General features: G+C 37.5%; 1 protein-coding gene across 3 annotated transcripts in view; it reads left to right on the forward strand.

Moving 5' to 3' along the window:
* nbr1a (NBR1 autophagy cargo receptor a) overlaps nucleotides 1-12,639 on the forward strand; it is a 54,224-nt gene extending 41,585 nt beyond the window's left edge. For 2 of the 3 annotated variants that reach the window (XM_059956521.1, XM_059956522.1), the window contains exons 20-22: nucleotides 2,818-2,893; nucleotides 4,193-4,292; nucleotides 8,724-12,639. In XM_059956521.1, coding sequence (XP_059812504.1) covers nucleotides 2,818-2,893; nucleotides 4,193-4,292; nucleotides 8,724-8,879 — 332 coding nt within the window. In that variant the 3' untranslated portion in view covers nucleotides 8,880-12,639. The remainder of the gene's footprint in view (nucleotides 1-2,817; nucleotides 2,894-4,192; nucleotides 4,293-8,723) is intronic. The other variant, XM_059956523.1, reaches the window with a different exon arrangement.
* The last annotated feature ends 1,384 nt before the right edge of the window (nucleotides 12,640-14,023 follow it).

The raw sequence follows: 14,023 nt of genomic DNA on the forward strand, positions 1-14,023 counted from the left end.
ATTGACATCTGAGACCCCGTGAGTAAGGATAAAAGAGGGTCTGGGGAACAACCCCTTTAGACGCACTAGGAGAAACGCTAGAAATCCCGTGACAGTGTTTAATAGTGACAGCCGGTGGAGGGCTTGCGTGCGTCCTTTCCCTTTGCCTGGGATTGGGGCCTTACCACGGAAGAACAGCTTTAGCGCCGGCTACACCAACTGAACTCTCGAAGGATCGAAATCATAAAAAGAAAAAACTGGCAAGTTTCTAAAAATCTCTCTTGACTCCAACCAAAGGCTGCAGCCTGAATGAACTGAGTGACTTTTATATTTCCATCGGACAATACATTATCCCCTAGACAACGATAGAGCTTATTTCTTATTATTATACCCGCACTTTTAGATTTAGTATTGACGACATATATTATCTGTATGTTTGCATTGATATTTTTGTGTATTTTTACTAATAAATACTGTTAAAAATAGTACCATCAGACTTCAACAGACCTCTCTATCTTTGCTGGTAAGTGACCCAGTTACGGGGTTCGTAACAACGTGAATTAACATATCACAAATTTTTGTTCTTATTGCATTTTGGAAAATATCCGAACTTTTCTGGAAATGGGGTTTGTACCATGGAGCATTCTGACTGGCTGCATCACTGTCTGCTATTGGGGGGGAGGCTACTGCACAGGATCGAAAGAAGCTACAGAAAGTTGTAAAATTAGTCAGCTCCATCATGAGTACTAGCCTCTGTAGTTTCCAAGACATCCTTAAGGAACGATGGCAGCCAAGAATTAAGGACCCTATCACTCAGCGATTCAGGAACAACTTCCCCTCTTCCATCCAGTTCTTAAATGGACATTGAATCCATGAACACTACCTCATTTCATAAAATCATTTCTGGTTTTGCACTACTATTCTTAATTCAACTATTTAATGTATATATTTACTGTCATTTCTTTCTCTCTTTATTTATCATGTGTTTCATTGTACTGCTGTCGCTAAGTTTACAAATTTCACAAATTATGCCGGTGATATTAAACCTGATTTTGATGTAGTAAATCTCTTGATGGTATTGCAGTAATAAGAATAAATGATGGAAATTTTAAACAAATTATTTTGATGAAAATGTAAAAACAAGCACTGAGTTCTATACTAATAATGAAAACCTCCTTGAATGTTTCATTTTAACCTGCAATTTTAGTCCTAATTGCAAATGACAATTGTATGAACATATCTAGAGCTGCTAAGACAAGAGACACCTTGTGCTTATCTCTTGAGGTTTGATTAGATGCAGTATATATAGTCATCATGCACATCCTTGCACTATAAATGTGAAGGCAGCTGGCTCATCACATAATATACTTGAGGGTGGATTCATGAAACTAGGTCCTGTTATAGGAGACACAGGAGGTATGATACCTTGTACCCACATAGGAAGAGGAGTCCATATCATGTTTTGTCCTCAGTAATAATGTTGAACAGAGCTATGCCAGCCATTGCAGGAATGTTATGCCATTCCTTTTGCAGATTAAGATGCTTATAGCCAAGTAGTACTTTTTTTGGAGGCAAGAGAATGACAAATGTTTGTTGTCTTTTCAAGGATATTGAAATACAAAAATAAGTAATATCTGCTCAGATTGTGCAATTGTGGTCAAATCTGAGTGTGTGTGTGTGTGTGTGTGAGAGAGAGAGAGAGACTTTTAGTACCCATACCTTAAATTTTCTTCCAGTCAGTGCACTAAATTGTTTCTTTGGATGAGGAAGTGATAGTAACATTCTTCTATGCCTGTGTTTAGAACAGGGGTTTCCTACCTGTGGTCCATGGCCCCTTGCTATGATATTGACCCATGGCATTAAAAAGGTAAAGACGCCGTGGGTTAGAAGAACGAGTAATTATTATATGGTAAGGGATTGACGGTATGTACTGAGAGATGCATCCTTGAGCTGAAAAATATAGGAGTAAGGGCTATAGTTTCATAATAATGGTCAGGCATTTGGAAATGTAATGAAGGCTCTATGTTGTTTCAGACTGCTTGGTTATTAAGTGCTATCAAGACTTGGTAGACTTTTAAGATCTGAGGATTTGTGACGTGGCAAATTAGACTAGCCACTAAATGAGTTATGAATTTTTGAATGGTGAAGCAGACTTAAGAGGATATACGAATTGCTCCTGTTTCTTTTTCATGTGTTCTTATGACTTTTTTAAAAGAAAGTGTAATCTTCGGTAAAGCAAAGTGTTGCTGCACTTGTTAGTTTTAGGAGAAGAGGTGTTACTAGAGTGTTTCTGACAACTTGATGAATGATTTGAAGATGTATTCTAAGCAATAGAAGTAAGTCAAGCAGTAAGGACAATATGTCTTTATTATCTCTTAAAATGTTGGCTTATTCCTGTTTGGAAAAGATCTTGCTCTAAATGTTCATCACCAAAGTACATGCGGCATCTGTCAGGGAATTTAACATCTGTGTATCAACTCTTAAGTGTTACCATCCTGAAGTAAATGCAGGCTTGGTCAGTGTTTCAATTTAACACCCCAATGTCACTTTGTATGTAGTTTAATACCTGAAGTACCTGATAAAGTTTTTCCTCTGAGAGTGGTGAAAGTACTCCAATTTTACCTGAAAGAAATCTTAAACTTATCCACTGACCAATCATCAGTTCCAGATCCAGCATTTGTACATTTCAGATTTAACTTGTGCCCAGCATGTTATGTTGATTAGTCATTCAATTCAGGCACTTTCAATCAAAAAGAAAAATATGCTAGTTGAATCTGCACCTTTTTCTGGCTTTAAATCATCATATTTTAAGGTAACTGTTGTGCTGTTTGTTCTCAGTGTCCACAGCTTTTGAAGTGGAATGTGCAGAAGGACCCAGAACCATGAATAATCAACTTCAATGTCCACATTTAAGGTGACAACACTATCTGTTTTGTATGTTTTCTGTTAATCATGGCTTATAAATTGGATTCATTCATTTTGTGGTTATGGAGAAGTATGATGTATACAATTGAATCCAAAATTACTTAATAAGCTTTACTCTTGTTGTGATTTTATGGCTAAAATTTAATAATGTACCTTTGGAACATTGTAAAAAAAAATACTGAATAGTGGTGTTCTGAATGTGACTATTCACTAATGGTTACTCTATAACAGGGGTTTATGGACCTCTTGGTTAATGGCATTTAAAAAAGGTTGGGAACCCCTGTTGGAGTCAAGAATACTCATATTTTATTAATGCTGCATTGAAGGGGCACCCATGAAAGTTGTCCATTTACTTTGGTGTCAGTCTGACCTTGTTATTTTCGCAGCCCTTTTGCTGCATACTCAGACCATCAATTCTAACTCACACCCTGCTTTTGATCACCAATCATAAATGCTGAATTTGTTCCTCACTTCCCTCTCCAACTCCACCATTACAAAAACCCTCGAGGCTGTTTTTTCCTCCACTATCCCCTCCCCCAATAGTCCGTGGCCCCTGAAGACTTGATCAGTCAAATGGACATCTCTCCGTCTCCTTCCCTTCAATTGGGCCTAAGAGTATCAACCCCAACCCAATATTTGTTGTCAACACTTTTTCAACTCCTTGGATCATGTTCTATGGTTTGAGCCTTACGAAATGATAGAACATTGGGTCCATGGTCACAGAAAAATGCAACGGACCTGCTTTAATGCTATTGTCCATATTTAAACCAATGTTTGCTTCTGTAATAGAACACTAGGCCCTCCTACCTGACTTTAGTGGAGTTGACTTGTTCAGTGTAGTGTGTATGTATGTTTTTATTGATAACTTTTATGCCAGAGATCCAAATTCCACTATGTGTACCAACAGAAATGTTGCTCACAGTTATTCTTGCCTCAGATGCTTCCAGCCATAGTCCAGCCAACTTTCAGGTAATATGTCAAACTTGTGTTTCCTCCTATCACATGGCCAACTTGGAGGAAATCAAGATTGGATTCAGATCTTACCAGCATTTCCTGACAGGCCTCCCACGTGTAAAAGCTATTTAGTTGGAGGGAAGCCAGATGGTGACTAGAGTCTTAAGTATCTGTATGCCTGCAACAAATCAGTATTTTCCAGGGAAAGCATAAAGTTGTGTGGAAAAAGGGAGCCTTTTTTAAATTATCCCATCTTAAATTTTTGGTAGTAATTCAAATTGGAATTTTTTACAAACTCAAATCTGTTTTCTATAATTTTTGATTTCTGTTATAGACACCATAGTGGCATTGCTGGTGAGCTAGTGAAAGGAGCACTGTCTGTGGCGGCTTCTGCCTATAAAGCTCTTTTTGCAGGGGACACCAGTGTGGTACAGGTATATATTTAATATTCTTTAATGAAATCATTTGAGCACTGTTGTGCTTTTGCACAATTCAGAATGTTCACAAGACTTCATTGTCTTAATGACCAATGTAAATATTATGTCATTAATGTGGTTATATTGGTAATTAATAGAAACTGGAGTTCTTAAATAACTTTAGGTCTATGTTGAATGTAGTATTTTCTCCTGCTTTGTATTTGCATTACCTATTTAAAAAAATATATATATATATTTAAAAAAACATAGAAGTTAATTGTTCCTGGCTTTTTCCTACACTACCCGAAACCCCTTTTTGTTTCTTATTTCCACTGTTGAAAAGTTCAATTCCATCGTGATGATCAACATTTCAATAACTAATATTGAAAGTTGGATTGGAATTTTCCATTGGTTATGAATGATGTATTAATGCAATGCACTGTGGCTTGATAAATTGTGCATTTGCTCATAAAATTATCATCTTATAGATGTTAATTCTAAATGTGTCCCTGAGGAAATAGACATATTGTGACTTTATACAATTGGTTTAACTTTTTTTGCAGACGATAGTAGTCACCTACTATTAGCAGAAGCACAGAAGTCCATTGCATGTTTTCTGTTAGTCAGATGATGGTGTTCCTCGGTAGGAGTGGGGGAAAATATTTTGCAGATGTATGACAGCAGCAGGTTTGTGCTTAAGTCAGAGATGTATTCGGACAAATAATCCTAACAACCAAATACAACACAGGATTAACTAAGTCTTCAGTGTTTTGTATTATTTTGCCAGAAAAGTGCTTCCATTCTCTAATGTGGGGCAATATAGAAGTGTAATAGTTGCCACAATCGCTCTTAAAGCACCTGTGATCATCAACCGGCTTCAATTCTCACCACTGTAAGGAGTTTGCATGTTCTCCCCGTGACTGTAGGCTTTCCTCCCACATTCCACAGATGTACGATTAGGGGTAGTAAGTAATGAGGATGCTATGTTGGCATCAGAAGCGTGGTGACTCTTACAGTCTGCTCCTAGCACAATCCTCGCTGATTTGACGCAAATGGTACATTTCAATGTACGTGTGACAAATAAAGCTAATCTTTCAGCATACATTTCTAACAGTAGAATATATTCAAAAGAAGATTACAAATGTAGTGACTGGGCATGAACAGGCAGAATGTACTTGCATTTGATATTGTCCTCCCCAAAAGTTGCTTGGTTGGAACAGTATCAAGTCCACTTGTATGTTGTTTGGTGAATGGCTCTAAAATTTTATTGAGGATTTTTTTTAGATACCTGTGTTCTGTGCTTTGGTGTTTAAAATTGTGTTTTATAAATTTAATCTACAAATTTTGAAGAATAGAATCATATCATTGTGACTAAATTTGAACAAGACTCCAAATGGACATCAGTATCAAATGGCAGTAAGTGTCTGGAATTCATTACCACAGATGTCTCTGGAGACCAAGTCATTGTGTATATTTTAAGTGGAGGTTGATAGGTTCTTGATTAGTAAGCACATCAAAGTTTATGGGGAGAGTGCAGGAGAATGGGGTTGAGAGAGAAAATAAAGCAGCCCTAATGGAAATGCTGAGAAGACTCAATGCACCAAATGGCCTAATTCTACTCCTATGTCAGTTTGGAGGGGTATTTAGAGTTGCTGAATAGATACATCCCAAAGATGGTGAAGTATTCTTATGGGAGAATGATGCAACTGTGATTGACAAGGGGAATCAATGAGAGCATACAAGCAAAAGAGAGTTCATTTAGTTTAAAACTAAGTGAAGATAGATAAGTCGCCTCTACCAGATGGACTACACCCCAGAGTTCTGAAAGAGATAGCTGAAAAGATTGTGGAGGCATTAGGAATGATCTTTCAAGAATCACTAGATTCTGGAATGGCTCCAGAGGACTGGGAAATTGCATAGGTTGCTCCACTATTTAAGAAGGGAGGGAGGCAGAAGAAAGGAAATTATAGGCCAGTTATCTGGACTTCAGTGGTCTAGAAGATGTTGGAGTCCATTATTAAGCATGAGGTTTCTGAGTACTTGAAGGCACATGCTAAAGTTGGCCAAAGTCAGCATGGTTTCCTTAAAGGGGAAATCTTGTCTGACAAATCTGGAATTATCTGAGGAAATAACAAGTAGGTTAGACAAAGTAGAATCAGAGGACACTGTTTCCCTCTAACAAGGTGCCACACATGAGGCTGCTTAACAAGATAAGGGCCTGTGATATTACGTGAAAGACACTAGCATGGATAGAAAATTAGCAGACTGGCAGGAAGTGAAGATTGGGAATAAAGGGGGTCTTTTCTGGTTTGCTGCTGGTGACTAGTAGTGTTCTACAGGGATCAGTATTGGTACTGCTGCCTTTCATGTTATATGTCAATGATTGGATGATGTAATTGATGCCTTTGCGGATGATATGAAGATAGGTGGAGGAGCGGGAGGTATTGAGAAAGCAGGGAGTCCGCAGAAGGACTTGGACAGATTGGGACAATGGGCAAGGAAATGGCAGATGGAATATGTAGCAGGGAAGTGTATGGTCATGCACTTTGGTAGAAGGGATAAAGGTGTAGACTATTTTCTAAATGGGGAGAAAATTTAAAATCAGAGTTGCAAAGGAACTTGAGACCTTGTGCAGGATTCCCTTGAGGTTAGCTTGCAGGTTGAGTTGGTGGTGAGGAAGGCAATTGCAATGTTAGCATTCATTTCAGGAGAACTAAAATATAAGAACAAGAATGTCATGCTGAGGCTTTATATGGCATTGATCAGAATGCACTTGAAGTATTGTGAGCAGTTTTGGGCCCTTAATCTGAGGAAAGATGTGCTGACGTTGGTGATGGTTCAGAGGAGGTCCACAAGAATGACCCAAGGAATGAAAGGGTTAACATATGAGGAGCACTTGATGTCTCTGGGCCTATACTCACTGGAGCTAGAAGAATGAGAGGGGAGAGGGATCTCATTGAAACTTACCGAATATTGAAAGCCTAGATAGAGTGGATATGGACGTTTCCTACAGTGGGTGAGTCTAGGACCAGAGGGCACAGCTTCAGAATAGAGGGGTGTCCATTTAAAACAGAGCTGAGAAATAATTTCTTTAGCCAGAGGGTGGTGAATCTGTGGAATTCTTTGCCATGGACGGCTGTGGAGGTTAAGTCATTGAGTATATTTAAAGCAGAAGTTGATAGGTTCTTGGTTAGTCAGAGTGTCAAAGATTACAGGAAGAAGGCAGGAGAATGGGGTTGAGAGGGATAATAAATCAGCAATGATGGAATGGCAGACTAGACTTGATGGGCCGTCTGGCCTAATTCTACTCCTATGTCTTATGGTCTTATAATGTAATTTAATTCTTGACTGCATCAGAAGTGTAACATAGTTATTACCGGATTTTGTTAAGTGTATTTTCAGTCATGTGTCCTTGATATTAACTGTGGTTAATGATCTTATTTCCAGACCATTATTTTCTCTCAACCCAACACCAACAAGAACTTGAGTTCAATCCAGACCTTGGCTTTTGTCTGCTTTGAGTGCCTATTTTCTTTGTGACCATATAAGTTTCCTCGGGTACTCATCTTTTCTCCCATATCCCACAGATGTGCTGAGAGACATATTCATAGTTTAGGTTACAGGCAAAATATCAGAGGAAAGTTGATGAGCATGGTGGAGTGGTATGACAAGGTGAGGAAACGAGGAATGGGACTAATGGGATTGCTGACTTGAACCCAATGCGATAAATGGCCTGCTGATTAATTATAAAATGATGGAAAAAATAAAAGCTGGAAGACCAAGTCTCATGATTTTGTTTTTATTGAAAGATATTAGTGTTTTTTTTTAAAAAAAAATTGTAAGGAAGATTGATTTACAGATAAATAATTGGTTACAATAGAAAAAATAAAATTTAATGATTTGTAAATGGGTTAAGTAAGAATATATTTAAAGCCTGGCCATCATTAAAAAATATTAATCAGACTATTGCTTAGAAAATCAACCCCAGTTGGTACCACTAATTACACAATAGTAGCTTCATTTATTAATTTAATGGAATTGAATTTTGGAATCAGTGTAAAACGTTGTTATTGATATTACTGCCAGCAGAAAATGAATCGGTAGACATAAGCAGCTTGAATGTAAATAATAATCTACTAATGGATTTCAGATAATTGTGCAATTAGTTAATATTTATGGAGACACAAGAGAGTCGACATTCATTGATTTAGGGGATAGGTACCAAAAACAAACTTGGAGGAACCAGAGCTACATTTGCTACTTAACCTGATGAGTTCCAGTGAAAGTAAGTGTCAACTAGTTTAGAGAGCTTATATTTAAGTTGATTGGAAATGCAGTTAAAGGAAGGTCATCCCATGCTGAATGCTCATGATAAAGATTGACCTCAAGGAGCTGAATAGGTTGAATAATAAACTTAACTCGTCATTCAATTTCATTCCCTTTGCATAGGCTGAAGCACACTTGATGGATATTCTTTTTGAAATGGGATTTTGTGACAGACAACTAAATATAAAACTCCTCAAGAAACATAACAACAACCTCATTGAAGTTGTCAATGAACTTCTGCACATCAATGAAAATGACTGGTTCACTGGACGCCACTAAATAAACATGAGAGACATGGACTGCCATTTAATTAATGTGGACCTCTTGTGTGTGCTAAAAGGAAATTTTACACAATAGCTGTAATGGAAGACATCCACAGGACGATATGATATTCTGTGAATTCATTATCAGCAAGATGTTGAGCTTGTTTAATATTGGAGGGGATATATTTTTCCACTCCACAATTTAGATGTGGGGTTATATAGTGTAAAAAAAAAACTTGTGGATTAACAAAAAATCCAAAAGAAAAGGGAATCACAATGTGTCTCAGTCTGATAAATTTTGGAAAAGCCACATTGATGCTGATTTCACGATGAGTTACACGACTCAAAAGGCATTAAGGATCACTATATTTTGAAATGTAATAATCAGAGTTGGACTGTGTACAATGGAATACTGTACTATAGGGAACCGATTAGTTAACATATATCAATGCAATGAGTATACCTAAGAGGGCTCAGTGTCAGGAATATGATTTTATACTTGCATTGTAGCATATTGTACTTGAGAGAGAAACAATTGAAACTTTATTTTAGATCAGCTTGGAAGCAGTGCAAACCTAGTTCATAATCAATGTTTGCTTATACATTGATACTTCATACAATGGAAGCCTGCAGCAGCAAATAACCGTTAGAGATACTCATAACAGGTCTTCTTTTGGAAATGTATTATTGGATTATGAGAAGTAGAATATAATGCGTAATGTTTGTGTACTAAATTATCTTTCAGCAGCCAAATTGTGCATATCATAAAATTAATTATTGCAATCTAATGCAGAAAGATAAATTTAATTTGATACTTTACTGCTGAAAGAAAATTTCATGCTTTCCCTAGACATATTTCTTTTTTCAAATACTACCTGTATTGGAAATTGTAGGTTTTGATCATTGCCACAGCATTTGTTGTCAGCTTCTATGTGCTTTGAAGGATTTAGTTTCTGGTAAATCAGTTTTAGTTCTATTGGATAGTTGATATTTTCTTAAGTTCTGATTATGTTTTGATTCTGGTCAAAAGCTGCAGGGAATAATGCTTGTATTGAAATTCATGTAGGTGGCCTCTCAAAGCTACATAGCACCTTTGTTTTTAAAAAAGATCTATTATTATTTCAAGGCTGAGATAGATTAACAGCTGCATATTAATTCAGCTGAGGTTTCCAAATCTAAGAGCTAGAATTTGCAACTGTTGCAGTATACTTACTTCTGCTTGCCCTATTGAGCAGCCATAGGCCGCTGACAGCAGCTTGCCAAAGTCCTCTGTCCTGGGCTTGGGATTGTCTATGGTGGAGTTGTTAAAACTTAGTTGACTATAATTATATTCTTGAACTAAAGCTTTTATTTGTCCTGGAAGACATGGTGGATTTTTTTGGCAGTGTTTAATTAAATGTTCCTCAAAAAAGTTCAGCTAACTTGGAATGATAATATTTTTAATGCATCCAAGTTACGTGCGTATTGTGGCAATGGAGCCTTCATTCAAAAGTTTAACATTTATACTACATTACAGTCCTAAAGCATTAATTATCAAGGCCTACACAAGTGCATAAACACATAATTATTCTTGTTATGTAGACTCATAGAATCAAGGATGACTTGTTTCCATTTTAATTCTGAGGAGCAAAAGATGTCTGTGCATTTATATAAAGTAACTAAATGCATGGTTACATGTCCTCTTCTGTTTCTTCTCTACTTCACCTGACCTTGCTTCCCAATCCTACCCCTGTCAGATGCTCACTGTCGCTGGGATGTCTTTGTCCCACTCTCCCTCTTCAGGCTCAACCCCAATAGCAGCACCCACACTGTCTGAAGTCTCCAGCCTAGGTGTACACTATTCCAGCTAATTTGGCTTACCGAACACATATGTAAATTTGTCTCCCATTATTGTTGTATTACTCTTTTGCCATGCTGAAAAAAATAAAAATAAATACAAATTCTGCCCTCATATTTGCTGTCACCTAATGACTTCCAAAGATTATATAGTTTTATTCATTGCACATCACAATGTCTACATCCATAAAGTGAGAATAGAAAATGAGACTTTCACAATTTCTTCGAGTGCATCAAAAATGTCTTTTGCATTTGGAATGAACTTTGTTTACTTTCATTCTAAAGGAATAATTTAACTTCAAAGCGATTGTTCTGTAAGAGGAATATTGTTGAAGTTTGGGTTGCGAGTTGTACTGCACCAAGGGACGCTAAAGCAGAACAATTCTTCATCTGTTCCATGGGTCAATTTCAGTTGCAGTGGAATGAAGGAGATGTTCACCATATTTATGGTTTTATGCAAGGTTCCACAAAAGACTTGAATTTTTTTTTTAATTTGGTGATATAAAAACATATAAAAGCTGGAATTACATGGGTAGTAGTACAACCCAGGCTGTTGCTTCATTGAGAAAGTCATGAATAACCCTGTAATCTTCACAAATTACTTTTTACTAGTGTATTTTTCCTTGGCACATCTTTCTCTGCTAAAACCTATATTGACTGAAATTATACCTCAATGGTTGAGTCAGTGTGTCAAGGACAACTGTTGCTCGGTTCATTCAAAAAGTCAAGATGGTGTACGGAATATTGAAGTGTCATCCTAATTTTGGATTAATGAATACTTTAACCTTTTAACCTCTCTTCTCAATAAAATTTTAGGGTAAAAATAGCTCAGCATTTCTTTTCTGCAGTTTTGTCATTAGTAACAACATAAAATGAAATGCTTTAAACTGATTTAAAAATGGGAAATAAATGGACAAATAATCCAATGTTCAAAAGTTACTATTTACAATTAATAAATTTTGATTTGTAGATTGCACCAATATTTACATGATGCAATGTTGTTATACATTTTTTATCTTGTTCAAAAATAACACAAGAAACTACTACACCTTTAGCTGCTGGTGGGGTCAAGCATGTAGCAAGTTGCATTGAAGAGATAGTGATATGGCAATGAAAATGTTTTGGGTTTGATTTGCAATCTACAGTTTTACACTGTACCCCTATGTACCAAAATGTGTGTTCAGAAAATTTTGTGGTTAACTTACTGTCTTTGAAATGGGTTACAAGTGTGCTCTGGGATGGAAAGAGAAAATCAGATTTTCTTGAAACTATATACCCTTTCACTACAAGACGTCTTGGAGGTTAACTGTGCTGTTTTTTTTAAAAAAGCCCACCAGAATAACTTTTGCACAACACAAAAGCATTGACATCATTTAATTCAATGGTGTAAAGTTGTAACACTTTTAGCATCTTATCAGTATATTAGCATGATGTATAGCTCTGATATATGTTGATCTAGTATTGCACAGGGGTGTCTTGGCTCAACAGGTATTTTATATTGACAATAGTTTACAGAGCGAGACTTCAAACCAAACTGGATTCACACTCACATTTAGCTAATTAACAGGTTACTTTAGTACTATTTCATCATTGGAATAAGAATCCAAAGAGAGGCAGATAATAAACTGGAGTCAAAATTATATAACTATGCTTCAAATGTCTGATAGATGCACCAAGAAAGGATTGGATCCATTGAACTATTTTGCAGTCTTTATTGCAGAATTTGCAAGATTTAAAGTTAATGCTTTGGTAACTTCTGATAGATTTATTTGCACATTGTCTACATTTGCATGTAACTGTCTTCAAGCCAATTTTAGAGTATGTATTATTGCACACATTACTCCAACATTCTTTATAAATGTATTTTTCTGTTCCTTTGAAAAGTGATGTAAATGTAAGTAGATTCCTTTTAGATTAATAAAGATATTGATTAAAAAGTTCTTGTCATTCTCTTTTCACCATTTTTATTAAGTGTTAATAATTTTGAATTTTGTAGTTGTGTAGGGAAATCTGCAAGCTACAGTTTCTCCCATTGCAAAGGTATTCAGTAATGTAGGTCGAACCTGCATTTTCACATTGCACATTGTTAACCTATTTTGTATATTAGGTAAGGGATAGTTTTGTAAACCAGTCAGTCAACATGCTTCCTGAATTGCAATCTGTTGTGGATGTTTGAGCATTTTGTTTAATAACATTAAAATCTGTAGATTATACTCTGAAAATAATTTGAACTTAAAACAATATATAATATATAGGCAACACACACAAAATGCTGGTGGAACACAGCAGGCCAGGCAGCATCTATAGGGAGAAGCACTGTCGACGTTTCGGGCCGAGACCCTTCGTCAGGACTAACCGAAAGGAAAGATAGTAAGAGATTTGAAAGTAGTGGGGGGAGGGGGAAATGCAAAATGATAGAAGAAGACCGGAGGGGGTGGGATGAAGCTAAGAGCTGGAAAGGTGATTGGTGAAAGTGATACAGAGCTGGAGAAGGGAAAGAATCATGGGATGGGAGGCCTAGGGAGAAAGAAAGGGGGAGAGGGGAGCACCAGAGGGAGATGGAGAACAGGCAGTGATGGGCAGAGAGAGAGAAAAAAAACAAACAACTAAATATTGTCAGGGATGGGGTAAGAAGGGGAGGAGGGGCATTAACGGAAGTTAGAGAAGTCAATGTTTATGCCATCAGGTTGGAGGCTACCCAGCTGGTATACAAGGTTTTGTTCCTCCAACCTGAGTGTGGCTTCATCTTGACAGTAGTGGAGGCCATGGATAGACATATCAAAATGGGAATGGGACGTGGAATTAAAATGTGTGGCCACTGGGAGATCCTGCTTTCTCTGGCAAACCGAGTGTAGGTGTTCAGTGAAACGGTCTCCCAGACTGCGTCGGGTCTCACCAACATATAAAAGGCCACACCGGGAGCACTGGATGCAGTATACCACACCAGCCAACTCACAGGTGAAGTGTCGCCTCACCTGGAAGGACTGTCTGGGGCCATGAATGGTGGTGAGGGAGGAAGTGTAAGGGCAGTTATAGCACTTGTTCCGCTTACAAGGATAAGTACCAGGAGGGAGTTCGGTGGGTAGGCATTGGGGGTGGGGGGGAATGAGTGGACAAGGGGAACAATATCCCAAGTGGGGTGGCGGGTGGATGGAGTAGCTCTCACAGTTACCTGGACTATTCCTCTTCCCACCCTGTCTCTTGTAAAAATGCTATCGCCTTCTCACAATTCCTCCGTCTCCGCTGCATCTGCTCTCAGGATGAGGCTTTTCATTCCAGGACGAAGGAGATATCTTCCTTTTTTAAACAAAGGGGCTTCTCTTC

Source organism: Hypanus sabinus, chromosome X1, assembly GCF_030144855.1.
Source record: "Hypanus sabinus isolate sHypSab1 chromosome X1, sHypSab1.hap1, whole genome shotgun sequence".
Classification (NCBI taxonomy): Eukaryota; Metazoa; Chordata; class Chondrichthyes; order Myliobatiformes; family Dasyatidae; genus Hypanus; species Hypanus sabinus.